At 52.1% G+C, this 26,763-nt stretch overlaps 1 protein-coding gene across 1 annotated transcript; it reads left to right on the top strand.

Moving 5' to 3' along the window:
• The first annotated feature begins 101 nt into the window (after nt 1-101).
• SSUH2 (ssu-2 homolog) lies at nt 102-26,330 on the top strand. Its single transcript, XM_006206836.4, has 12 exons — nt 102-169; nt 8,764-8,862; nt 9,213-9,294; nt 10,566-10,695; nt 11,966-12,026; nt 13,126-13,250; nt 14,305-14,367; nt 16,157-16,242; nt 17,558-17,650; nt 18,076-18,181; nt 19,910-20,017; nt 24,087-26,330. Exons 1-12 carry the CDS (start codon nt 142-144, stop codon nt 24,231-24,233), a joined length of 1,128 nt encoding a protein of 375 aa, XP_006206898.1. The 5' UTR covers nt 102-141; the 3' UTR covers nt 24,234-26,330.
• The last annotated feature ends 433 nt before the right edge of the window (nt 26,331-26,763 follow it).

Raw genomic sequence — 26,763 nt, 5'->3', positions numbered from 1 at the left:
CCGCAGATGTTTCCCTCTGTTGTATTCAAATCTGGTAACAATGGGCCCGCCGTCCTGGGAGGGGCTGAGTGTGGTCCCTTAGCTCCCAGCAGCCTGAGCCCACTAGAAGGGCAGCCTCCTCCTCAGCTGGACGTCTGGACCATGGACAGTGATCTGAGTGACGCGGACAGTAAGTATCACCAGGGAAGGCATGGGGCGCCCGCCTCTGCAGGGCGCTGAGCTGAATTTTTCCCGCTGCCCTCAGTGCTGTCCTGGTTCTGCATCTGTGCTGCTGAGAGCATCCGTTGCTTCTTTCCTTCCTTCCTTCCTTCCTTCCTTCCTTCCTTCCCAGTGTGAAGCCCGTTTGCTGCCTGCAGGTGGCTGTTCCATTAGGTGCTTCTGAGCAATGTGGAAGGAAGGTAGAAAAAAGCAAGGTGAGAACTTCTCTTCCAAGCTATGTAACACTGTAACCCATCCACATCTTACATTCTTTATCCTTCTTTTCTTTGGTTGTTAGTCCCCCTCTGCCCCCACCACCCTGGAGCCCAATGTGAGCCTGAATATCAGGATTCTCATTTCAACCACAGTTGCTTTAGCTCTTAGATGAGGTTAATTTTAAAGAAATGTGAGAGAAAGTTCTTTACACGTCATCTTCCTCTAGCAAAAATCTCACTAGTTCATTACTACTCATGAAACATAGCCCAGGTGACCCCGTCTTGTCATTAGTGGGACAGAAATACAATGGTAATTTAAGGACTATTAAAGAGATGAAGAAGGAAGTGGTATTTTAGGAAGAGATGCGCTGTGTTTTTAAAAAGGAAGTTTCAAGCCTGAATTTGGAACTGGCAATGTGGTAGAATGTCAGACTGGGAATTGGGAGGCTAGTGTTCAAGTTCTAGCTCTGCTGTGAATTGGCTGTGTGATCTTGGGCAAGTCACTTAACATCTCTGTGCTTCAATATCCCTATCTATAAAGGAAGATCGGGCAGGAATTCTTAATTTGAGGACCTTGAAGGTGAGGACAAAATACTGTGTGAATGTGCTTTGTGTGTGTGTGTATATGTGCTGGGAGCAAGTGGGCACAACTTTCATTTGAATCCTAGTGAGGTCTGTGACACTAGCACATTTTCAGAGTTACCAAACTTGGTGATTTTGAAGGCGCTTGGCAGGTCTAACACTTCATTTTTTTTAATACTGGTATCTCAGAGCTTTAAGCTTCCGAGCTGAAGTGAGATATAAAATGGACCCCTGCTAATCTGAGAGAGAACTCAGGTTAAATTTTGTTGGAGTCCTTTTTTATATTGAAGTGAGAAACTATACAGAGATATATTTTAGCATGAATTTGGGAAGGGCCTCATCTGATCTCTGATATTGGAAATTGTGTGTCCATAGTCTTATTTAATAGGCTTCCACTAACATTTGAATGCAGTCTTTCCTCTTCAAAACACAGCTCATTAGCATTCTTTCAATTTATACTTGGAGTTTCTTTTAGTAGGAATGGGCTAGGTCAGACCTGGATTGAAATCCAAGCCCTGCCATTTAACTGCTGGGTGACTTTGCCTAAGTCACTTAACCTCACTGAACTTTATTTCTCCCCTTAAAAATAAGAGATGGTGTCATCTTACAGAGTTGGTAAAGGATTAATTGGATGTAAAGTGCCGGACACATCACTCAGCCCAGAGTAGGCATGGATAATGATCAGATTATGTCCCCCAGAGCTTTAAAATTAAACTATTAATGGAAAATATGATTACTGTGATGTTTCTGTTTTGGCATCAAGTCTTGGCAAACAAGCTGAGAGGAAGGTGAGCTCTTTTTAGTTCCCTTAAAATTCTGAAAACTCTGATTCTGCCTTGGGGTCACGCTATGTGCCGGTTTCCAATACAGTAAATCCTGAGGCCAGCACTTAGGGTCTACTGCAAGGTAGGGGATTGTCCAGAAATAGAAACTAGGTTGATGAAATCTGAAACAAGGTAAAAATTTTTTCCAGGTTTCAGAAAGGGAGCCTGCTATGGGATCTGTATAATTCAAATGTCCCTTCCTAGGTGAGAGATGGCTGTCCACTTTATCCAGTTGAGTTACCCTTCCTCACAGAACTGTTGTCTCCTTGGTTTATGAGTCTATGATGCAGGCAGCCTCAGAGAGAGAATATCTTCTTCCAGTTACACAATTTGGGAACAAAGTAGGCATGGATAGGGACATTCTGGGATGTGGTACCCTGGTACCACATGGAAGTCATGTGGCCTTAAAGGCCTTTTAGTATCACCTTCATCAGATGCCAGGATGCCTCTGACAGCATCCCCGACTAGAGGTAGCATCTCCCACCATTGACTGGAACACCTCCTGGGATGGACTGGTCCCCCTCCTGCAGCTGAGACTGTCACAAGTTCTTTCTCACACTGAGTTGATATCTCTTTATTTGGAGCTTCTACTCTTTGGTGTTGGTTTTACCCCCTCAAGACTACTTAGAATGTCTATTCACTGTTTAAAATGAGAACCCCTAGATGTCTTTTCTTCTTTGACTTGCCAAGGTCCTGTTTTTTCAATGGTTCTAGATGCAATGTGGTTTCAATTACTCTTAGAGGGGAATGTCCTTGCACAGAGCTTAAGAGGAAAAATCCCCTCCCTTATTCTAAAAACCATATCTTTTATAATCTAACTTCTTTTATTACAGACTGAAAGCCTTCCCAGGAATGGTGAGCAAGAGCCTCTTTGAGTAAGATGGGCTGTAACTAGAGCCCCTGGTAATTTTAGGAGGGGGCGTCTGTGGTCCAATACCACAGGGTCTAGATGGTACCCCATTATGCCTTGGCATTGGTCTCTGGGGAAGGGGGCAGTGGTCTGAAGCTGCACCACTGTCACCATCTGTGACCCAGTGCTGATGAGATGGGACACTCTCCTTGGTACCCAGGCCAGCTCTGCTCTACAAAGCCTTATTCATTAGTGTGGACCCCGCCCTGGCTGAGTTGGGGTTTGAGACCGGATCTGAAGCCATCTCCGTAAGTTGATGGGAAAAGATGCCAGACTTCCTGGCAGGAACCCTGCTGCCCAGAGCCTGTGACTGACCATGGGGCCTCACGCTTTTCACACGTCCCTTCGGGTGGAGGCGCAGCTACTGTGAACCTCCTGCGGGTCGGCCCTGGGCTCCCAGACACACCTGGTCTCCCCAGCAGCTGCTACATTTCTGGCAGGGCATCGGGGACTGTGGGTTTCTCAACTTCTAAAGGAAAGATACAGTGTCCCGTCTGGGGAATGAGTAAGAAATACAAAGCCTTAATGAAACTGTATTACAGCTTAGAGATGGTCTGGAGGACTCTAGCAGGCCCATCAGCACAGACGTCTCTAGCCTGTAGTTCCCATCGTTTCTCTCAGTGATGCCCTGAGCCTTGCTGTAGGGAAAGATCAAGACCCTAACAAGTAAAGTGATTTCCCCGAGACAACACAGTAAGGGAGCTATTTTGTGCTGTGCTCATGGCTGGGGGACCAGGATGGCTAATGGGGGAGGCAGACCCCACATGGACTTTTTGCAGATAATTCTTATAAAGCCTTTCAGAAGAAGCAACAACAGAGAGTGGGAGAGAAGGCTGGGGGGCCCGGAGAAGGGGAACCACATACGGGCCGGCCTTGCGGGAGGTGAGGTCTGGGCTGAGCCAGGCTGGGCACAGTGACGGAGGGTGTCGTGGGCAGGGACAGCCAGAGCAGGGGCTGGAGTGTGTGTGCGTGATGCTTCTGTGTGTTGGGGGGTAAGTGCAGACATCAGTGTCATGACGTGGGAAGTCACCTCTGGAAAGGAGACGACTCTCAGAAAGCCCAGCCTGCATGTGGCTCTGTCTTGGCTCCAGGGCACTTTCTCCAGAGGCTGAGTTCCACACGCCAACTAATTGACAATCAGCTGTAACATCTGCTGCCTTCTCGTGGAACCAGAGGGAGCCGACAGCCCCGAGAAAGACTTCTCCCACGTCTTCTTCCCCCTGTTTTTTTTGGTGGTGATCACACCCACGGTGGGCAATCTCTTTGCTCCCCCAAATATTTTCACAATGGCTCCTGCCTCAAAGCAGGCTTGCCTCGCTCGTTCTCATTTCCCATTTCTGTTCTGTTCTTAACCCCACCCTCCCACCCCCACCGGTTAGCTGTCTTCCCTTCTCTCTCCCCTGGACAACACAGGAGGGCTTTTGCCCCATCGTGTGGGCTGACAAGGCTCTTTCCTTCCTGCCCAACAGGTAACGTAGGGCCATACCTGCCAGGTTCAGGAGTCTGGATGTTAGCTGTGGGCAGTAGTGAGCCACTGCGGTGTGTAAGGTTGGGGGTGACCTGGTCAGGCTTTCTGGTCTTGCTGGGAAGGCCTCCAAATAGTGTAGCCAATTATTTGTTTGTTCTTCTTGGCAAAACAGTACTTTTTCTTTTCTTTATCTTAGGATCACTTGAATCTCCTTCTCTCTTTCTAAAATTATTTTCCATTGTGGTAAAATACACATAACGTGAAATTTACCATCTCACTGTGAGTGTACGGCACGTTCACGTTATTGGGCGAGCATCACCACCATCCATCTCCAGAATCTTTGCGTCTTGAACAACTAAACTCTGCCCCTGTCAAACACTAGCTCCTCTCCTCTCCCCCCCGGTCCTTGCAACCACCATTCTGCGTTCTGTCTGTATGAATTTGACCACCTGAATCTCTCTTGCACCATCTTAAGTATAATGCACACCACTGGCATGTGTGAGCACCACCTGTATGCAAGAGTTGGCAGGGAGGCGGGGTGGTCCCTGTCCAAAAGGGGCTCTCACACCTATTGAAAGAGGCAAGATGTAAAACAAAGGAAAGCAAGATGGCAGTGGGGGGCCGTCTGCCCAGAGACGTGGCCTGATTTCAGTGCTTTGACAGCATTCATCTGGAATCAGGGGCAGAAGACGTGGACTTCTTTGATCTCTGAAATAGAGGGCATGGCACTTTAAAAAGAGAAAGCGAAAGGGGTTATCATGAATTATGCCTTTCCCTATAGGAAAAAATTCCTTCCTATACAAAAGAAAAATAGCTGGTGCCCGGCGAGCAGAAACACTGCCTGAGAAGCACTTTGCAAAGCTTTCGCGGTGACCGCTTGACGTGTTTGCAAGGATCACTGGGGTGTCCACCTTCCAAGTGGGAAGACCATTGAGCTTGGGGTCAGGATGTGAGTTCTAAGTACTGTTTCTGTCTTGGCTCTGAGTGTGTGAGCTCGTTGCCCCCAGTCACATCTCTGAGCCTCAACTTGTTCTTCTACGAAATGGGCCAAACAGTGGTTGTCTTGAGGTGCAAAGAGGAGACCATACAGCATCTCAGACCTGGTGCGGCCTGTGTTAGGGGGCCCTGGTCCAGCTGGACAGTCGCCCTGGAACTCAGCCCAGACACCATAGAAACTGTGACGCGGCTGGTGGCCCCCTGCAGGTGCCCCATGCTGGGCGCCACACGAAGTCCCGTGACATCCACATTCCTGTTGTGCCCAAGGAGATCTGCCCAGGAAATGACACGTCCGCCTGTACTGCAGCCTGGGGGCCTTTATTTTTGTCCGCAACATAATGGAGAGATTAATTTAGCTCTGACAAATGGCCAGAGGTCAGGGTGGCTCCCGGTTGATGGATGGAGCTCTGAGTTTCCCACCTCTCATTCTCCCCCTCTTCCTGCCCCTTTGTTTGGTTTCCAGCAAGACATCACGGCCACGTGGCATTTCCCTGTCTTTTTGAGGAGGAAAGTATTGATGCCCCAGCAGACCCAAGACTTCTGGGTGGGCGGGGGCCCTCCCAGGGAAGGTGGCTGGGACAGCCTCGCTTTTGTTTCCATGCCTGACATCTTCACTCTTGGCTTAAAGGAGCAGTGATAAAGAGACAGACCCTCCCTCCACCTTTCTCATCCCCCTCAAAACCCATCCACACAGGCGAGTGTCAGGTCAGGGTGGGCAAAATACAGCTCATGAACCAAATCTGCCCCACTGCCTGTTTTGTAAAGTTTCACTGGACCCAAGCCATGCTTACTCAATTGTCTATTGTCTGTAGCTGTTTTCTGGGTACAATGGCCGAGTTGAGTGATGGAGACCGACTGCAGGGCCCTCAGAGGCTGAAATATTTACCACCTGGCTATTTGTAGAAAATGTTTGCTGGTCCCCAAGTCCCTGGTGGCTAGAATTGCTTAAAATGCTAATAAGCTCATTAGAAGCAAAGCAATATTGAGAACCAAGGTTTGAAGAATGATTCTGGGTGAATTCTCATCCTGGGGATTTGGGGACACGTGCTTGAAGCTTGGGGACGATGTCACTTTCCATCACACCCACCTCTGCCCCAGGGCTCTCACCTCTTTCTCAGCAGAATCATTTGCTTCCTGTTCAGAAAGGTACTCCTCCATCTCTAAATGTTCCATTTCAGCTTCCTTTGGAAGTTTCCTGCAAGGAGGAAGAACCTTAGAGATGTATATTTCTTATTGTCCAAGGACAAGTGCATTCCTAATTGGGGGTTGTGGGGAGCAGTAGAGCAGGGTTATTTATTTGTTTGAATGACCCCACCCTGTGCCTCCCTCACTGCTCTTGGCCAAGAGTTTCTGGATTTCAGGTTTGCTCATCACCTGACATCTGTCTCCGCTTCCAGATAACCTAGGCTGTTCGAATTTCGAACAAGGTCTGCTGCTTCATCTGGTCTTTGCTTTTATGAAACTCCAAAGGGCAGGACATGTTATTTTTATTTTTTGTAGCTTTAAAGAGCTATGAGCTTTAAAGAGCTGCGAGAAAGGGAAGGATCTCGGTGATGAGGTGGGTCAGCTGGACGTGTGACCTGAGTGTGCTGCAGTGATTTCGTGCAGACAGAATCCCCTTCCACTGACCATTTATCAGCTCACCTTTTAAAGTCAACTTCCTGTGGTCAGTTGGCCACTAGAAAGACAGAGCTGAGGGATCCGTGTTCCCCAGCATGGGGACTTCAGGGAACAGATTTGAAGGGTGGTCCGTGGGCAGGAACAGGAGGGAGGAGTTTTTGTCCTGCTCTAACTCAACTGCTGTGCACCCTGGGGATACTGGAGTGACCTCTCTGAGCCTCAGATGCCTCATGTCAAGTGAGGTTAGAAGTCCTGCCTTCCACACCTCCAGGTGTGATGGTGGGATGAGGCAACAGGTTTGTGGGATGCTTCATGAGCTGTCCTGAGTTTCCAGAGGCCAGTACTAATAATATGCTTTTCTCCTTGGAGTCTCAGGGTAGTATGGATCTATGTTACAGCCTGACAGATCAACATGAGGTTTTAAAAACAGTGAGATAGTGTGTCTTCCACCATAGGGTTTGCCTCATAGAAGGTACATGGAAAGAATACCAGCTTTGGAGACAGAGGAACTTTGGTTTGAATCCGACTCCTTTACTCGTCGGCTGTGTGATATAGGGCGAGTCACAACCTCTCTGAGCCTCAGTCTTCTCATTGGTCGAGTGTGGTAGTGCTAGTGTGTCAGTTCGGATCATCCAAGAAACAGACACCAAGATGGCATGAGACATACCAGAGATCTCTTGAAGACCTGTGAAGGGAGAAGGGGAGAGGGAGCAGGTGTAGGCAGGGACCATCTTTGGACCACAGTGCAGATCAGACCCCCGTGAGAGAGGAGAGGGCAGCGGGAGGAGCCTCGGACCCTGGTGTGGCTCCAAGAATGTCTTGGTCAGGTCTGCGGAGAGACTCAGAATAAAGACTGCCCAGTAGAGGAAGCTGCGTGACAAATCACCCCACATTGAGGTGCCTTAAAACAATAACATTTTATTATATTTCATGATTTCATGGATAGGAATTTGGACAGGGCTCAGCGATTCTTCTGTTCCATGTGTAATTGATGAGGGTCTGTGTTAGTTTGAGCTGCTGTAACAAAAATACCATAGACTGGGTGGCTTAAAGAACAAACATTTATTCCTCGCTATTCTGCAGGCTGGGAAGTCCAAGGTGGACCAAGGCACCAGCAGATCCAGTGTCTGATGAGGGCCCTCTTCTGGCTTGTAGGCAGCTGCCTGCTCCCTGGGCACTCCTAGAGCAGAGGGGTCCATCCTCGAGACCGCATCTGAACCTAATCACCTCCCAAAGGCCCCACCTCCTAGTACCACTCCACTGGGGGTGTGGGACTCAACACATGAATTTGCGGGGTGCAGACATGCAGTCTCTAACAGGGTCACTCGGTGTAGTCAGCAGGTAGCTGCTCTGGACTGGAGGGTCCCACACGGCTTTGCTCATATGCCTGGTGGCTTGGCAGGGTGGCTGGAGGCCGGGCTCCACTGGGCCCCTCTCCACGTACTCAGGACATCTCCACATGGCTTGTCCAGTGGGACAGACTGATTTCTTACCTGGTAGGTCAGGGATCAAGAGGCCAGAAGTAGGAGCCGCAGTCTCTCCTTTGCCCCCCATGTGACCTTGGTGAAGCAGTCCCAAGCTGCCCAGGTTCAAGGGGGAGGAAATGTAGACTTGTCTCTTGATGAGCATCAGAGAAATGTGACCATCTGGTATTCAGGATCTGCCCCCTTGGGCTGTGGAATATGTTAATGTTTCTAAAGCACCTGTGACTGGCTGGAGCAGGGGCCCGGCATACAGGAGCTGCCCTGCTTCATGGTTTTCTCATCATTCTTATTCCCGCCGCCACCATCATACCCCCACCCCAGCCCTGCCAGCCCTGCAGGTGTGTTGTGTGTCCTGAGGGGGCTGGACTGAGGCTGACTTCAACTGTGAGCCACTTTGTGATGCACTGCTCCCCACCCCCACTCATCAATTTCCTGTGAAGTCGCCATCTTCCTGCTCTTCCCTCAGGTGTGGGCAACCTCAGCTTCGAGGCCGAAAGTCCTTTGGCGCCCCCGGCTGAACTCCTGGAGAGGCTGCCCAGCTGTGACTGGCTTCTTCAAGGGGACAGTAAGTCTATGGTCCATGGGTCTTGGGCCCTTCAACCTCTTCTTGGGGCTTAGCTGGTTGTGGGAGTGTCTCTGGAACAGGTCAGCCTGGGACGGCTCCCCTGACCCCTGGGGGCCCCGGGAAGCTTCTTGTCACTGTTGGGAGGGGACAGGAGGACAGGGGGTCCTGTGTCCATGGCCCTTCCATGACCATGTCCATTTCCACTGGACCCCAGGCTGATGCTGTCTTAGAACCACCATTCTTCTTCTTCTTCTTCTGTGTTTTCTCACGTGCAGCCAGCCCCTCCTTCTTTCACCCCACAAGCACCTGTGCCTTTGAGCCAGGTGTTTGACTCCTCCCCTCTCCTCCAGGGCGGCAGATATTCTTCCCACCTTTGGAGGCCCAGGGGAGACCCCAGGAGCAGAGGTGCTGGTCCCCGTTCCTGGAGCACGGGTGAGCCCTGGGGACCCCATGGAGCCATCACCATCCCCCACCCCCAACCTGGAGCCGTCCTCAGGGATCTCAGGGGCCACAGATCTCAGCCCAGGCAGAGCATCAGGGTCCCAGCCCCACTGGGTCAGATTCTCTAGGGATGGAGCCTGGGAGTGTCTTTTTCACCAAGCTCTCCAGGCTGGTGGGCTCACGAGCCAGGGTTGAAAACCATAGTCGATCAACCTGAGGGTTACAGACTCTGGCCCACCGCCTGTTTTTGTCTGTCAAGTTTGCTCGGCACGTGGCCATGCGTATTTGTCTCCTTACTGGCTGTGGCTGTTTTGCACCATAACGGTGGGGCTGAGTGGTGAGACAGGCTGTGTGGCCCACAAAGCCTAAAAATATTCATTGTCTAGGCTTTACCGAAAGTCTGCTGACCCCCTCTTTGCTCCTGGGAGCGTGCTCTATCCTTGCTTGGAGGACTTGGCGCAGAGCTCCGGCTGTCCATCCAGCTTTGTGTGGACAGGATGGGGCGCCAAGCTGGGCGGCCGTGTCCTGCTTTGGAGGGTGTCCGCCTGGTGCTCCTGGCCCCACTGCTGCCTGGAGCACCTGCCTTCTCTTCCCGGTGGCAGCCCAGGGGAGGGTCTTCCAGGAGGAGGGGAGGGGTCCAGAGAGAAGGCCGAGGAAGGGTCATGCGGAGTCTGCCTTCCCACCCACTGCCGCTCCCTCCCAGCCCAGCAGGCTCACGATGAGTCTCTCTGGGTCCTGTTGTGGGAAGTTTCTCAGCCTGGGTCTTCTCATGAGTGTTGCTAACAGCTCCTCTGGCCGAGGTCAAGGTCCTCGAGGGGCAGGAGTCTTGCCTAGCCTAACTCTGCCTCTTTCCAGCTGTGTGACATCTAATCTTCTCTGGACCTCAGTTTCCTGTATCTGTAAGATGGCATAATTCATCTTTAGTGTTCTTTTTTGAGTTTGTTTGTTTCTTTTTGTTGTTGTTGTTCGAGTTCTAAGATTCCGTCAGCCCTTCTCCCCAGCCTACGTTTCAGGTAAAGTGCTTTTACTGTCCTCTAGAAGAACCTGTCCCTTTCCCACCTGGGCATCTGTTCTCACAGCTCCTGATGCTGGAGGCACCCTCCCCAGATGGACGCCAAGGGCTCGACTATGGCTGGGGACCACGGCCAGGGCCCCCCTGTCTCCGGGCCTCCATTTCCATCTGCACAGGGAGGGGGCTGACTGGCCTGGGTGAGCCCGCGGGCTCTCCCCAAACCCGCTGCCCCTCTGCTTGGCCCCAGCAGAGTCCCCGTGGTGACAGAGGAGGTGGCCCGGGAAGCCCTCCTCAACTTCGTGAACTCCAAGTGCTGCTACGGCAGCGCAGCTGCCACTGACCTCATCGTCCAGGAGCTGAGGCAGCAGACCCTGTGCAGGGTGAGGGGGCAGCTGGCGGGGACCGGGAGGCTCAGGGTGAGGGGGCAGTGCCTGCGAGTGGCAGTGACATTGAAGTCCTTTCTGCCGCGTCTTGGGTCTGTAGTGAGTGATAACACAAGGAATAATTATTCTCAGTGGCCAGTGAGCAGCTCGGATGCACTAGGCGTCTGGAAAGCACATTCATAAATATCTCATCAAACCCTCAGAGCTGCCCCACACGGCAGGTGTTATTGTCACCAGTTAAGAGGAGGAACTGGATGTTTAGAGAGGTGGAGTTGCTTGCCCCTGACATGCAGCTGGTAGAGACTGAGCTGGGATTCAGACTCAGGCTTGCTAGTGTCAAAGCCGTGTCGTTAAAGACACGACTGATCTGGGGGAAGGGCAACAGCTCAGTGTTGGAGCTCATGCTTAGCATGCACGAGGTCCTGGCTTCAACCCCTAGCACCTCCATTAAACTAAGCTGCTTCCTGAAGGGGTGGGCTAGAGAGGGCCATCCCCTCCCCTGATCCCAGCTCCCTGCCTTCCTCAAATCACATCTATGCCAAGGAGTCATTTATTCATCACCCCCAGGCCTGAGGCTCCACAGGGAGCCTGCGTCTGGTACTGAGACCACAGCATCCCCCTGTCGCCTTCTGCCTTAACAGGGAGAGGTTGAAGCTCACATTTCCTAGTTCACCGGCACAGTCATTCCCTAGAGGGCACATAATCACATAGAAATCAGAAGAGCTTTGCAGGGAGAAATCAGAGTAGGGATCAGGGAAGAGGCCTCTGTATAGCTGTGTGACCTCGGGCAAGTCAACTGACCTCTCTGAGCCCCCATTTCCTTACATGGAAGAGGAGGAGCCAGGTGATGTCCATGATCCCTTCCTGCTTTGTGATTCTGTGGATGAGGATCAAGAAGGAAGATCTTGACATCAGGCAGATAAATTCCTCCAAAGGGTATTTGGCGCTGTTGATTCCAGCTGCTTCCATCTGTCAAAGGGCAGTTGTTGCTTCAAACTTGTCTCATGGACCATTTCTATGTATAAAAAAATGAGGAGCTGAAGCAGCCCAGTTGTGAGCCGGCCAGGAACAATTTCCCGGGGCTGACTGACCCCCTGCAGATGTCCTGGGGCATCTGCCATGGAAGTCCCTGCTGCCGGCCTGTTCTGAGCAGCCTGTAGGCGCTGTGCCTGGGGGATCACACCCCGAGGGTGGGGCACTTCATTCTTTCACATAAGGTTCTGTCTTCCTAAGGGCACAAGTGTGACATGCTGTTTTTTCTCTGTAGTATCGACTAGAGACCTTCAGCGAATCCAGGATAAGTGAATGGACTTTTCAGCCATTTACTAGTGAGTTGTCTGAAATCAGTTTAATTGGGAGCAAATACAGCAGGTGCTGGTGGAGAATAACACTTGTCTTCCCCCGAGTAAGATGTTCTTATGCTCAGAGCCTCAGTTTCCCATCACCCATAAAAAAGAGAGGGTGGCCTTTCCTCTTGGAGACTTTCCAGGACTGGTCTTAGCAAACGTTTCCTGTCCCGGCACTGGTTCGCTGGAGGGCCTGAAAAAGTCTAGTGTTGTGTTTGGCCACAAGCTGGTGCTGCCACCTGGGGCCAGACTGCAAAGGCAGCAAGTGTGCTCGGGTGACCGCATGCCTCCCAGGTCTCCCCAGCACCTTCCTGAGTTTCTGGACCCCCTGGGGACCCCGTTCACTGTGCCATCACATCTTCTGCTGAACCCCCTGGAGGCTTCAGGCTCTTGGTCTGGGAAGCCCTATGTCCTACCTGTTTTTTCTACTGACTGCTCTGGTTTATCTATCAAGACTCAGTTCACATGTTCCCTCTCTCATGAAGTCTTTGAGGATATCTTTTCCTGCTGCCCCCTCCCCAGCAGAATGAGTCAGTCCTCTGAGGTTTCAGAGCCCTTTATGCAGCTCTTGTCCAAAGCACTTACATGCAGTCTGTCGCATCGTGGCTAAAGCTGTGTCTGTCTCCTTGAACAGAGGAGGGGGAGGAGAAAGAAGACGATGCTGGGGGTGGTGACCATAGTGATGACAGTCCTTGTTTCTTGACCCCTCAGCATGTACCAGCCCTGTGCTAAGCTTTGATATGCCTTCTTTTACTCAGCTTTCACTTCCTTCCTACATGGTAGGTACCACCATTATCCCCATTTTAGGGAGGAGAGAATTGAGGGTCAGAGAGGTGGGGTAGCTTGTCTAGGGAGATGCTGCTAGGAAGTAAAAGAACCAGGGGTCAACCAGGTTTGTTCAACTCCAATGCTTGGGGGCTTAACCACAGACTCTAAGGGGACCCTTACCTCCCCATCCCAGAGCCCCAGGGTCTAGCCTAATGCCTGGCACTGAGTGAAGGCTCTACATCATTTGGTGAATAAATGAAAGCTGGTCCTTGCAGCCATTTGCTGGTCTTATAACAGCCTCTTTCTCTGTCAGATCACTCCGTGGATGGGCCACAAAGAGGGACCTCCCCCAGGCTTTGGGACATCGAGGTCCAGGTTCCTCCGATGTTTCAGGAAGATACCAGGAAGTTCCAGGTCCCTCACTCATCACTGGTCAAGGTAACATGTTTACTGGAGTCTTTGTCCCTCTCTCTCTGAGCCAGTTTTCCAGGCACTATAGGTTTCTTCAAGCTTTATCCTTTAAAAAAGGAAACCCCAAATCCAAGGTGGTGGTTCATTCCTTGACCGTCAAATAAGTGGACTTCTAAGGAAACCCAGTGTGTGGAGTGTAGTCCCAACAAAAGTCCATGCAAATTACAGAGTGTCACATGGCAACAGGGTGGTACAAAATGTCACCAGCTTAAATAGTGGGCATTCACATCCCTACACCATGTAAGTGTGTTTATCTTTTTAATTTTTTAATTTTTTGGCCTGTCAGTAAATAGCTGAATGAAACAAATATAAAATAAAATTAAAGCCTTGTTGGATTTTTTTTTTATGGTAGTTAGTAGGAGAGAATTTGACCTCTACACTGTTTTCCATAAATATAATCAGGACAGGCAGTGAGGGTCAGCTCATGTGTTACACAAACACCGCTGAGATGTTTTATATTATGTTCTCATCGAATTACCTGCCTTGTTTTCACTTTAGAACATGATTCAGGCATGTCATTTCACCCTGCAAATTTTTATAGCATCGTAACATGAAGAGGACTTTGAGAGATCAAGAAAGTGTTTCGTTCTTTTCTCCAGGGTGGAAAAGCTATTCTGATTCAGCGACTGAATTCCAGTAGCTCGTTGCCTTTCACAGAGATGCCCTTCATCTCTGATGGCTTCATCTCTTAAGACTGCCTTTAGCTGCCTAATGGGCAAAGGAAACGGGCTTTTGTGGTTTAGCCTGGGAGTCGGGGTAGGGCATGGCAGTCGGGGAACAGGTCTCCCCTTCTGAGCATCCAGGACAGATGGGGCTGGGGCTCTGAGGAAACGGTCTCATGACCTCCTGGGCTTGGCATTCAAGGCCCTTTGGAATCTAATCAACAGCGAATAGCCACCTTCCCACGGCGGCTGGAAGTGCTGTACTCGCGTTGGGAAGGCGACCTCATGGGGGTGGGGGTGGTGGAATCAGGAGCTGCCGATGCTCGGGAAAGCAGATCAAGGAGGGCATGCGCTTTCAGGAATGCCACAGGTGCCACGGGCGTGGGCGCTACAAGTGCAGCGGCTGCCACGGCGCCAGCACGGTGAGTCACGAGCGGCCGGCGGTGTGCGTGATGCGTGCGGGCCGAGCCACGTGGGGGCGGGGGGCTGGGCGGGGGGCCTGGGGCTGCCCGCACTAGCAGTGCGACCTCACACACTCACCCTCCCTTTCTTCTTCATTTTTTAAAATGTATCTTTTACTCATTTATTTTATTTGGGGAGGTGTGAGGAGGTAATTAGGGGTTATTTTTTGTTTATTTTTTAATGGAGGTACTGGGGATTGAACCCAGGACCTGGTGTGTGCTCAGCATGAGCTCTACCACTGAGCTATACCCTCCCCCCATCCTCCCTTTCTGAGCCTCCATCTTCCTACCTGTAAGATGGGTAAGTTGGATCTCTACTGACCTTTTTCATGGTTTATGACTTTCATTCTTCTCGCCTTTTTTCCTCCACCTACAAACTTTACTGAGTGCCCGCTCAGTGCAGGAGGACTAAGACCTGGGGTCCTTCTCGTGGAGACTGTCTCTCTGTAGGGCAGACTGACAAGTGACCAGCACTCCTGGTGCAGGTGGTGAGTGCCGGGAAGTGAAGTTCAGGGGCCTTTGAGCCATAAAATAGACTCAGGCCTTGGATTTGTTTCCTGGGGCTGCTGTAATAAATGACCACACGCTGGGTGGCTTCAAACAACAAATTAATTCTCTCAGAGCTCTGGAGGCCAGAAGTCTAAAACCAGGGGGTTAGCAGGGTTAGTTCCTCCCGGAGGCCCTGAGGGAGAAGCCGCCTCAGGCCTTCCTCCGAGCCCTGTGGCTGCCAGCAGCCCTTGGCTTGTAATGACATCACCTCCATCTCTGCCTCCACTGTTTCCCGGCCTTTGCCCTGTGTCTGTGTCTCTGTCTCCTCACGGCCTTCTGTTGGGACACGAGTCATGGGGTGTAGGGCCTACCCTCCTCCAGGATGACCTCACCCTCACTGATTACATCTGCAAAGATGGTTTCCAAATAAGGTCCCCTTATGAAGTTCTGGTTGTGGATGTTAGGGGTAGGGGCGAACATACACCATGCAGCCCTGGGCCCCTCAGTGCGCAGGCAGCCCCTCGCAGCATCAGTGTTCCTTGTAGAACCGTCTAAGCTACTAGCCGTCCTAGTGGCGAGACCGCCCCCGAGTGTTCTCAGCTCTCTCCACCCTCTCCATTTGTGCCCAATCCCCTGGACACACACTGGCTACGTCCCCTCCTCCCTCAGCTGCCCACCCGCGCTCCCTACGCTCAGTGCAGCAGGCTCCTCCCACTGCCCTCACAGCGCCCTCCCCTCGATGGGGCCCAGCTGTGCCCTTGCTGGGGCCCAGCTGTGCCCTTGCTGGCTCTGTGTCCCTTCCTGGGGCCTTTGCTGCTCCCTCCTCCCTCCCCTGCCCACCTCCCCGCCTCATTCCCCAGCCTTTCCCTGCAGTGTCTCCTGAGCTCCCACTGTGGGATGTAGCCTGGCTCATCTCTGGGGACCTTTCCAAGATGCAGCTGTTTGGGCCCTGTCTGGCCAGAGCTGTTTGGTCAGAGACGGTCCTGGTCCTGGGGGCAGTGGGGATGAGCGAGGAGCAGGAGAGGCTGATGTCTCAGGAGAAACAGTGAGGATGCAGAATCTTTGAAGGCTACAACCAGAGAGGTCCAAAGATACACTGCGTCCAGCCCTCCCACTTACAGATAAGGGGCCGAGGCCCAGGGAGAGGAAGTGGGGAAGTGACTGGGGGCGGGTCACAGGCTGGGATTGGAACCAGGTTTCAGGATGCCCTCTGCCTGCTCCCCCGGGAGGCCAGTGGGGCTGAGGCCACATGTGTCCGCAGGTGAGGTGCCCCTCCTGCAGCGGCGCCAAGCGCAAAGCCAAGCCCGCCCGGCGGTGTCCGATGTGCTCGGGGTCCGGCAGGCGGAGGTAAGGGTGGGTCTCCCCGGCACCGAGCTGCCATTCTTGCTTTTCACTGCCTGCCCTCCTGGAAGGCAGGCGGGCGCCCTGTCTGTCTTGTCACTCCAGTGTCCCCAGAATTCTGTGCATTGTAGGTGCGCTGTTGCCTAGGTGAGTGTTTCTCAAGACCTGGTATTTCGAGACCAGAGGGAGCTCGTCAAGCAGTCTGTGGGTTGGGGGAAGGGACGAGGCACTGCAGGGAGGAAGGGAGGCGAATGAGTTACGGGGAGGAGCCCTCTTCTTTCTCACATGGAGGGGAAGTGAATAGGGAAAACCATCCGAAGGTGAGATTCCTAACTCTCCAAGGATCCAGCCGGGGCAAACCCTTGTTTATAACCCACTGCAGGGTCTGAATGGAGGAGGAGTCAGGAATAGTCAGTTGATTAACTCAGTCAACAAAGTGCCATGTCTGTTCACAGGGCTTTGCAAACAGTGGGATGTTGCATCTTGGACATGATGTCCTTTCATGTATTTACAAATCCTTAAAGGGAAACAGGAAGCCAGGAGGAGTGAAACTCTTCAGAGTTGTGTTAGTTAATAATCCTTTCGGCTCATCAAGGCCCAGGCCGTCCTTCTAACAAGCCAGATGGCAAAGCTTTGGTGGACCTGCCACCTGTGGTGGGTAAAGATTGTCTCTGATTTGGAAAGAAATACAGGATTCTTTCACTTACAAGTAAAAGAACTCTAAATCAAACTGGCTTTTGCAAAAAAGTAAATTTATAGGCCTATGTAACAGAAAAGTCTAAGAACATATTTCCAAGGTGGCTTTAGGTACAGCTGGATCCAGGTGCTTAAACAGTGCCATGAGGAATCTGCTTCCATCCCTCACACTGCTTTCCTTCGTGTTGGATCCATTCTCAGACAGGCTGTCTCCTGTGGTGGCAGAGGAGGCCACCAGCAGCTCCAGATGTAGTAACCTCAGTAGAAAAGGGTGGCCCTTTCCTGATAATCCCAACAAAAGTTCTAGGGTGCATCTCAATGCACTCACTGGGCCAAGTGTCAATCTTGGTATCAGCCACTGTGGCCAGAGAGAGGGAATAAGCTCACTGGCCAGGCTGAAGTCCCAGGCTGGTCCTGGAAGGGGCAGGGGTGAGCCCACAAACCATGTGGTCTCCGAAGGGAGACCGGGGCACTGCTACGGGAAGCAGGAAGTCTAGATGGTGGAAGTGAGGAAGTGGTCCATGCCCAGCACAGCCCACCTCCATGAAGAAGGATGTGGGATGGGAGCCTCGGAAGCCACAGGACGCCACGACTGTCTGAGCCATACCGATGGTGCCCCTCTCAGATGCAGCACGTGCTCAGGGAGGGGGAACAAGACCTGTGCCACCTGCAAGGGGGAGAAGAAACTGCTGCACTTCATCCAGCTGGTCATCGTGTGGTACGTGCAGCTCCCAATGCCCTGGCCTGGCGGGGGCGGCTGGGGGCTGTGGCCTGGAACGGTTTCTGCAGAGAAGCTCCACTTGGTGGGGGCTTTGACAGTGCAGGGACCTGCTGGGAGAGGAGGAGTCCCAGGGTCCTAAATCCCCACATCAGGGGAGCTGCCCTGCATTAAGGGGTTTCTCCTGTTGGGCACCCAGCTCAGCGCATCACAGGTGAGGGTGACGTGATGTAATAGAACAGAACTGTCAGTGCTTTACTAGGTGCCCTCTTTACAGGTGAGGATGCTGAGGCCCAGAGAGGCTAAAGCACCTCCCCAGGGTCCCACCAGTAGCAACGCAAGCCCTCCAGCCCTGGTCAGCCTGACTCCAAACCCATGTTCTTAACCCAACACATGTGATCTGCCCTCTTCCTCTTCACTTCCAGGAAAAACAGCCTATTTGAGTTTGTGTCTGAGCACCAGCTGCACTGCCCTGGGGAGCTCCTTGCTAAAGCCAAAGGGGAGACCCTCTTTAAGGATGAAAACACGATGGTAAGGAGGGCTTTGCAACCACCACAAAGGGGGCTGGGTTCCTCCTCCCCGCTGTGAGGCCGGGCCTTCTCAGCTTCTGCAGGTGCTGCTTCTGTTTAGAAAGATGGGCTGGATGGGAACAGAGCTTTCCAGGGCTGGACAGAGGCTGCTGGGACCCTGTGGGGCCGGTTTGTCCTGAATTTTACTTATTCAGCCCTCTCTCTTCTTCTGTTCCTTTTCCCTCCACCTTCCATCCCTTCCACAAACTTTGACACCCTCCTCCTCGACCAGGCATTATTCTAGGCCCTGCAGATACCATCAAACAGAATCTCTGCCCTTGTAGACCTCACAGTTGGGAAAAGATAATAATAGCATTTCCCCCCAGTGTCAGGTGGTGGGTGCTAAGCGTCATCGGAAATACACAAGCAGGGTAAAGAGACAGGACCGGGTAGGGCTATTGTTCTAGCTGGGGCCAGGGAGCTGACCCTGAATGCACCGCAGTGGGGGAGTGGACGGTGTGACCACCCGAGCGAGGGTGTCCAGCAGAGGAAGCAGTAAGACAGAGGCCTTGGGGAGCAGCAGAGGGCAGGGAGGCTGGAGGGCAGTGCGCTGGGCAGGGCAATGAGCCAGATCAGGGAGGGTCCTGTATGCTAGGAAGGGATTGGCAAGCTCTGGCTCTCAGCCTGCTTTTATAAATAAAGTTTTATTGGAATACATCCATGCCCGTTTGTTTACATATTGTCTGTGGCTGCGAGGGCAGAGTTGAGTACAGAGACTCTCTGGTCTCCTGCTGTTAGCCTTTTGGCCTTTATGGGACATCCTCTGCAGTTTTCTTTAAGAGGGTCAGTTTTTTTTTCCCTTCCGTCTTTCCTTTTTTTTTTTTTTTTTTTGTACAGCATGTAGCTGTTTCAGATTGGCTTCTTTCACTTTGTAATATGCCTTTAAAAAATTGAGACATAATTGACATATAACATTATATTAGTTTCAGGTGTACATCATGATTTGCTATTTGTTTATATTGTGAAATGGTCACCACAGTAAGTCTAGTTAACATCTATCACCACAGTCAAACCTTTTTTCTCTTGTGGTGAGAACTTTTATGATCTACTCTCAACAACTTTCAAATATACAATCTAGTATTATCAACTGTAGTCACCATGATGTACATTACATCCCATGACTTACAACTGCAGGTTTGTCCCAGTTGACCCCCTTCACCCACTTCGCCGATTCCCCAATCCCCATCTCTGGAAACCACCAATCTATTCTCTGTATCTAGGAGTTTTGTTTTGTCTTTGATCTCACTTCTATGTGGAATAAAAACCTATGATATTTATCTTTTTCTAACTTACCTCACTTAACATAACACCCTCTGCCATCCGTCGTGTTGAAAATGGCAGGATTTCCTTCTTGAGGGCTGAATATAGTCCTCAGGCTCCTTTCTTTGCCCCAATCACCCAGCTTCCTAAAGGTTCACCTCAGGCATCGCCGGCTCCAGGTAAACCCTGCACCCCCCCCCCTCAGCCGAGTCAGGCTATACCAGAGGCCCGGTGGATGGGGCAGAACTGTCTACAGCCCTGCTTTTTGTTGGCATTTCCAAGGTGGTAATGTGGGTGATCAAGGTTTAACAAGTGCCACCCACCCCACTCGCTCCTGGCCTGGGCCCTCCCTTCGGACTCGTGCTCTGGTCCTTCTGCGTCAGCCCGCTGAGGCTCCGGATCAGGGCAGGTGGTCCTCATCTCCCCCCAGGTGTATCCCATCATCGACTTCCCCCTGCGGGAGATCTCTCTGGCCTCCCAGCGGGCCATCGCCGAGCACAACGCAACGCTGGCCTCCCGCGCCCGCGTCCTGCAGCAGGTGAGCTGGGCGGGCAGGGCTTGTGGGAGGTGAGGTTCCTGGTGTCCGACCGGGGGATTGAGGGCACTGCCCCTCTGGTCACATAAAGGAGGAAATGGGCCCCTCCCTCTGCCCGGAGGCTCCTTCCTCCGAGAGTGGCAGGGCGGAAGGAAGAGGGGGTGGAGGGGAGGAGCCCCAGCCCGAGGAGCACGAGGAGCACTAGGGACTGACCTGTGGCCGAGGGCAGAGAGCTCGGCGGGCCAGACCAGAGACCACGGTGAGAGGCTTGCATTTTATCCTGAGAGTGACATGAAGCTTGTAGGGTTTCACGCAGCAATGTGGCTCAGTGTGATTTTGGTTCTCACCCCCTGGTATTCAGAGAGGGGAAGACGAAAGCTCTAGATCTAGGGTCGTAGGCAGGGCTGGAACCCAGCCTCCTGTCCCTCAGGGCCCTTCCCAAATCCCAGGCTGGTCCCTCCGGGCCTCCCAAGGGCGGGGCTGGCCGCCAGGGCTGCTGTGTGGCTGTATCTGGATGGCCACTAGGTGGCGGTGGTGCCCTTCGCGTCTCCAGGTGCGGCTTGGGGCGGGCGTGTCGGGGGGCGGGAGGGGCAGGAGGCGGGGAAGGAAACCGGTGGAAGATGGGGGTTTGGCCGGGACACCCAGCGCCAGAGCTCTGTGAGGGGCGTCTGTGGCGGGATCCGACTCTTAGAGAAGGGGCTCAGATCCTGATTCTCCTAAGTGGCCCTGGACTAGCTTCCAACTCGTCCTTGAAGTTCAGTTTCTTACCTGTGGAAAAGAGATGCTAACACTGCCTCAGAGGGTTTTGTAGGCATGAGATAATTTGCTTTAAATGCCTGGAACCTGTTGCTCAAACTGCCCTTGTTCCTTCTGTTCCTGTTTGCAATGAGTATTTCCCCTTCTCTCTCTGCACATCTCTATTGGCAGGAGAAAGAAGCATGCCTTTAGTTTAAAATTAATAATGACCATCTTGGAGCTGGAATGAATGGCAGAAATCATGGCACTGGGACACTGCAAACTCAAAGACTTCCAGGGTGGGTGGTAGCATGGGTGGGAGGCCCCCATATCCAGAGGGGTGGGCCTCCCTTCAGCTCTGTGTAGCCTAGGGGCAGAGATTTCAGGCCTGCTGAAGTCCAGACTTCTATAGAAAATCTAATTTTTCAATATTGAGAGCAAAATTTGAAAAATGCTAATAACTCTGTGTGAACTGATGGGCCAGGTTTGGCCCATGGGCCATCGTTGGCTACCCCTGGTCTAGACCAAACCCCTGACTTTTCCAATAAATCAGAGGAGGCCCAAAGAGTGGACGTAATTTCAACAAGGTCACACAGCTTCTTAGCGGAAGAGCCCAAGAGTAGAACTCAAATTTCCCAACTACAAGGGAAATGTTTTTATCTGCTGCATTCAAGACACACAACCAACTGAAAGCTGGGGTGGCTTTGCAGGGATAACAGCCACGTGTGGGATTCACAGCGCTTTTCACCCGGCAGACACTGCGGGAACAATTAACTTCCCAGCTCTGGCTTGTACTCCTGGCGCTCCTCTTCCCTTCACAGCTCGATGTCCTCATCTATAAAGTGGGTGTGGTTGGGCTTCGCAGAAGCTGCTCTGAGACAAAGATCTGTGTGTGAGTCATTCGTTAAGGAAGGGCTGCTGGGAGAAACTGGAAAAGGGGTGATGGCATCGGAGCAGAAAGAAGGACAGACCATGCAAGGGCCGGTGTGGGCGGTGGTGCTCTGAGCATCAGTCATGCCTCGGCAGCTCTTCCCTTGGAGCTGACGTCTGTTCTGCAGCCCTGTGCAGGAAAGACCGCAGCCGCGTGGGTGCAGTATGGCGTGTGTTACAGTGAGGAGCCCCAGATACTGAGGTGTCTGCTCTGAAACAGGCAGAATGATCAGGACGTGATTTTAGCAGCTTGCCGATAGAAGTGGGACTTTTGTGCTTCTGAGGCTGATAGTTTGAGTCCTTTTTGGACCCTTCATTTATTTGGCAGAGGGGCAGTGGCCTGCCCTATCTGACACAGTGTGTTGGCGGCAGTCCTCCGTCTAGACCCTGGGTCCCCCGGGCTTTCCCCGAAAGCTTAGACCCGTCTCGGGCCACACAAGCCATCTGTGAACCAGTCTGAGCAGGGAGGGCTGAACCAGAGGCAGACGCACACTTTAAAAGGGAATGTAATAGGAGGAAAGGCCACATTGGTGAATCTTTTTCCTAAATTGTCCTTTGGCCTTGGATCCGTAGATGAAGATTCATGCTGCCGTTTGGGTCAGGGCTAAGAAGTGAGTGAGTAGAATCCAGCAAGGAGACAGCGGTCACACGCGGTGCCCTGGCCACTCCTCTCAGACCCGGAATCTGCTCACCCCAGGGGATGAATGAGGTGTCTGAGCAGATAAACGGCCGATTACGAGATGACCACGGTTTGGCAGCAAATGTCCTAAGCATCCTGTGGTCTCAAACCCCAAGACTTTTCAAAATCAGAAATGGACGCGGGTGGGGATGGTTTTGCTGGGCCCTCCATGTGATCTCTGTAGAAAAGTCTAAAAACAAGAGTAGTTTCTGAGCAGTGATGTTGGTGCCCATCTGCTCTTGGTCTCAGTTCCCATTTTGGGGTCCTTTATACCAAAATTCAAGAGGAAACTTCAACCTTTTATTTCCACATTTATCACTTGGAGGTTCATTTCCGGCATATGGAGAAAACTCAGTCTCACGATCGTCTTTGGTTTTTTCCGACAAGTCTGTGATGTAGAAGTTTTTACTCCCATTTCACAGATGAAGAAACGGAGGCCCAGAGAGAGGAAGTGTGAGATCACACAGACCGCTTCATGGAAAGCGTAGGCCCCGACCCTGAGTCCCCTCTTCCTGCTGTGGTGTCACATGCCCTCTGGTGCCCCTCCTGTACCCTAGGGAGCCTGCTTGTCAAGATGGCCTCCCTGGCCTGGTTCCCCCTGTCCCCTGGGGCCTCCAGACCATCACCTACCATGAGAGGACTTGGACTCTTTTCCCAAGAAGGGGAGCTTCCTGCAGGCGGGAAGGTCTGACCCTGGGCCAACCACACCACCTCCCTCTGGGGTTGGGGTCCCCCAGTCTGAGTCTGGGATAGGGGAGCAACTTGTGCAGAAGAACTCAGGGTTTTGGCACAGAGCCTGGCCCACATACATCCTGAGAAAGCTTTGCTCCGATGGTGAGGAGTCACTTTGCCATGTGGATTATGCATGTAGTTGTCCGTCACAAAACACCACAGCTAACGACATGGGTATCCCAGCAGGAGCCAGTGTCCTCTCCCAACGTGGCAAACCTGCTATGTTCTGCTGACCACCTCATGATTTTGGAAGATTATTGAGTAACTGCTCGGAGAAGGGGCCAGAGAGGGAGGGATTTAGGGGAGTGAGCGCCCCAGGCTCTCAGGTAGACGCAGATGCTGGGGAAGAGATCTGAGCATGAAACAGTTCCAGCTACGGCCAGGAGATCTAACAAACTGGAAATTCCACAAGCCCATGGGCCCCAGTTCCCCATTTGTAAAAGAAGGGGGAAACAAGTCTTTCCTCAAAGGAAGGTCAATGCAAAACCGAGGAGTGGGGAGAGAGGAGTCTAAGAAAATGGCCTCAAGAAGCTCATCAAACCTTGGAATTTCTTTGGGATTAACATTTTATCTTAAAATTTCATTCAAATTGTATAATCCACTCTCTACTGTCTCCATGGTTGTTTTTAATATAAAAACGTCTAAAATGACTTTATCCTCTACCTTTCTCTGCCCCACACCCTCATCTAAAAATTAATGCTTCTCGAAGATGTCCTGTTTGGCTGGTGGCTTTCCATAACATCCTGAAACTTCCTTCCCCCACTCCAGAAACTTAGAATCAGATGATGGTTAAAGATGAGAAATCGATTTGGATCAGAGCTGAGGATGTGAAGGAGTGCAGTAGAAGCTACATTTCAAAAGGCAGGGAGGAGCCAAAATGCCAACTCCAGAGCATGAACTTCATCCCACTGGTAGTAGGGAGCTACTGAAGGTTCTTGAGCAGGTGAGTGACATGAAGAGAACATTGAGGTTTTTCTTGGCCAATTGTTTCCTCAGCGCCAGACCATCGAGCTGGTCCCCCTCACGGAGGTTCGCTACTTGTACCGAGGAAAGACTTCTGTCTACTACCTCTACGGCACTGACCACAGAGTGCACGTGGTGGACTACCCCGAGAGGTACTGCTGTGGCTGCACCATCATCTGACACTGCACAGCCGCGCCCAGACCCCACCACTCACATTTGCCAAGGAGGGCAAACGAGGTCTCTGAGTTCACTCACTGTTGGCTGTTCTGGACAATCGCATACAAACTCTGCTGTGTCCTTCCAGAGAATTCAGCTCCTCTGTCAAGCCCCAAGTCGTTCTGAAGCCCTTCTGGTGGAATCCATCCTGTGCTTAACCTACAAGAATTCATCTACACACGTTCCTTTAGGAGAAATCACTTAACGGGTGGGGGCTTTGCCTCTGGCCTCCGAGCTGAAGCCCTGATTGCATGTGGGGTTGATTTTGCTTGTCCCTGGATCAGTCTTGGTTCCAGTGGGCCTTAAAAGTGCAGACCTTTTGCAGAGCTGAGTGATTGTGAAATACATTAAGATATGCAGAAATTGGCTGCCCCTTAATGCACACCCAATAGCTCACGTAGGAAAAAAAATGTACGAAATTTCACTCCTCGTTCTCTGGGTCAGGAATTCAGACATAGCCATGGCAGGGGTGGTGCAGGGCAGGGGGCTGAAATCATCTGAAGGCTGGTTCACCCCAATATCTGTGGGCGATGGTGGCTATTGCCTGGAACACCTATGTGTGGTCTCTCCATGCAGTGTGGGCTTCCTTACAACATGGCGGCTCTGAGGGTAAGTGCCCGTCGTGCACAACCTGATTGAAGGGCTAGAGACCTGTTCCCAGGCTGGAGAGCAAAGCCACTGTGTTGGAGGGACTTGGGTCTGTCTGCCAGTTGCTAGCATGGTGCCTGTGCGTGGGTAAATTTTACAGAGTGATCTTGGATCCACGCAGGTTCTTACATCACCTGCTGACCTTAGAACCTGCCCACTGAGTAGGATGCGAACTTGGACGTCCTGTGTACCCAGTCACGTGCAGGAACTCCCACCTGGTACAGTGAGGCTGGGTGGGCAGAGGGGACACCCTGCACATTGAATACCCAGCTGGCTTTGGAGGGGCAGTTCAGGGACTGGGTGGGCCACTGGGTACCAGGCTGTGGATAACCAGAGGCCCTGGTCATCGTACAAGGCCTGTCCTTTCCTGGAAGGGGGCTGCTGCTCCCCAGGAGGGCCAGTCTGTACCCTCTTGATCCTCAAGCTCTTCTCTTGGCCTACATACAGCCCTTGCCCCTCATGGGGTAGAAGGATGTGGACAGGCCTGGTTGGGGGAGGCTTGGAGAGACTAGGGCCACTCCCCTGGGCATCACTGACAAATGATATGCAAACGAGCACCCCCATCCTCTCCTGCTGCCACCCTGCCCCTGGGGGGGTCTCTGTGTTCGGATGTTGCATTTGCCCCCCAATTTGGCTGAACCCCCACTGGCGGGACCTGGCTGACAGTGTGCTGGGTCTTGCCAACAGGAGCAGCAGGAGTCAGGGGGCGTCCTCCCTTGGGACTGCACGGAAAACAAGGGGAACTTGACTGAGAAGCAGAGGGGTGTGAACCTCGAGGCTCTGAGATGCCAGAGACCTGAAGAACTTCCAGGTTCAGGTTTTGCCTCCTGACCAGGCTGCCCCCAGCCAATGCCGCAGGCTCCACTGGTGGGTGAGGCCAGGGCAGGACAAGGTGCACCCTGGGCTCAGGGTACATTCTGGACCCTGGGGACAGAGCCTGTTGGTGGCAGGGGATACACAGTCTTCCCAAAGACTTCCCAGCGCCTCTCTTGTAGTGCCCAAGTCTGGGAGGCCAACACCTCCGGCCCCTGGTGTCTCCGTGTGACCCACCTCTGTGGTTTTTCAAGGCGATGCTTCTCTTCTGCCCCTAGGGGGCGTCGTACAAATCGCGTGGATGGTTTTTGGTTGTTGCAAGAAGTGGAAGCAACACTATTGGCATTTGATGGATTGAGTCCAGGAAAGCGAGGCATCCAGCAGTGCTTGGGGACCTGCACACAGTGAGATGTCATTCCCCGTGTCACACACTAGCAGATACCCCACTGACACCCACAGAGAACTTACTTTGTTCTAGAGTCTCATCAATTATTACGTAACGCAGTGCTCGTTTTCATTCAGCGTTCACCTTTCTTCTTTGATTTTCCTGTAGGTCTTGTCTGAAATGGTTTCACTTCCTCCCCCTTCTTGTCTGACGCCATCCCTGGCGCTCCCCCAGCTTGCTGTGCCTGAGCATCACAAATTGAAATACACAGATTAAAACATGGCTTTCTTCTCATTTCTCCTTTATTGTTCAGTTTGTGCATTTAATTGCTTTTAAAAAATGTAAATGGGTTATATATGAATGTCAGCTTAGGATAAATAGGGAGCCCTGCGCGTGTTACAGTTGAGGCCCCGTGGCCCATACACACTGTTGGCATGTGAACCCAACCAATGAGAAAAATCCAGCTGGAATAAAGTGGGTCACAGGGACATTGTTGTAACTGAGCCCCAGTGATTCACCAGCCACAGGGCCCCTTACCTCTGACGGCTCTGGCAAAATCCCAGATGGTCACTGGGACCTCTGGCTGTTTAACTGTTGCGTGTTTTCCCCTGCAGTGTTATCTGTTTTGATGACCTTCACTGCAGCCAG

This window comes from Vicugna pacos, chromosome 17 (genome assembly GCF_048564905.1).
Source record: "Vicugna pacos chromosome 17, VicPac4, whole genome shotgun sequence".
Classification (NCBI taxonomy): Eukaryota; Metazoa; Chordata; class Mammalia; order Artiodactyla; family Camelidae; genus Vicugna; species Vicugna pacos.
This window is presented reverse-complemented; position numbering and strand designations above follow the sequence as displayed.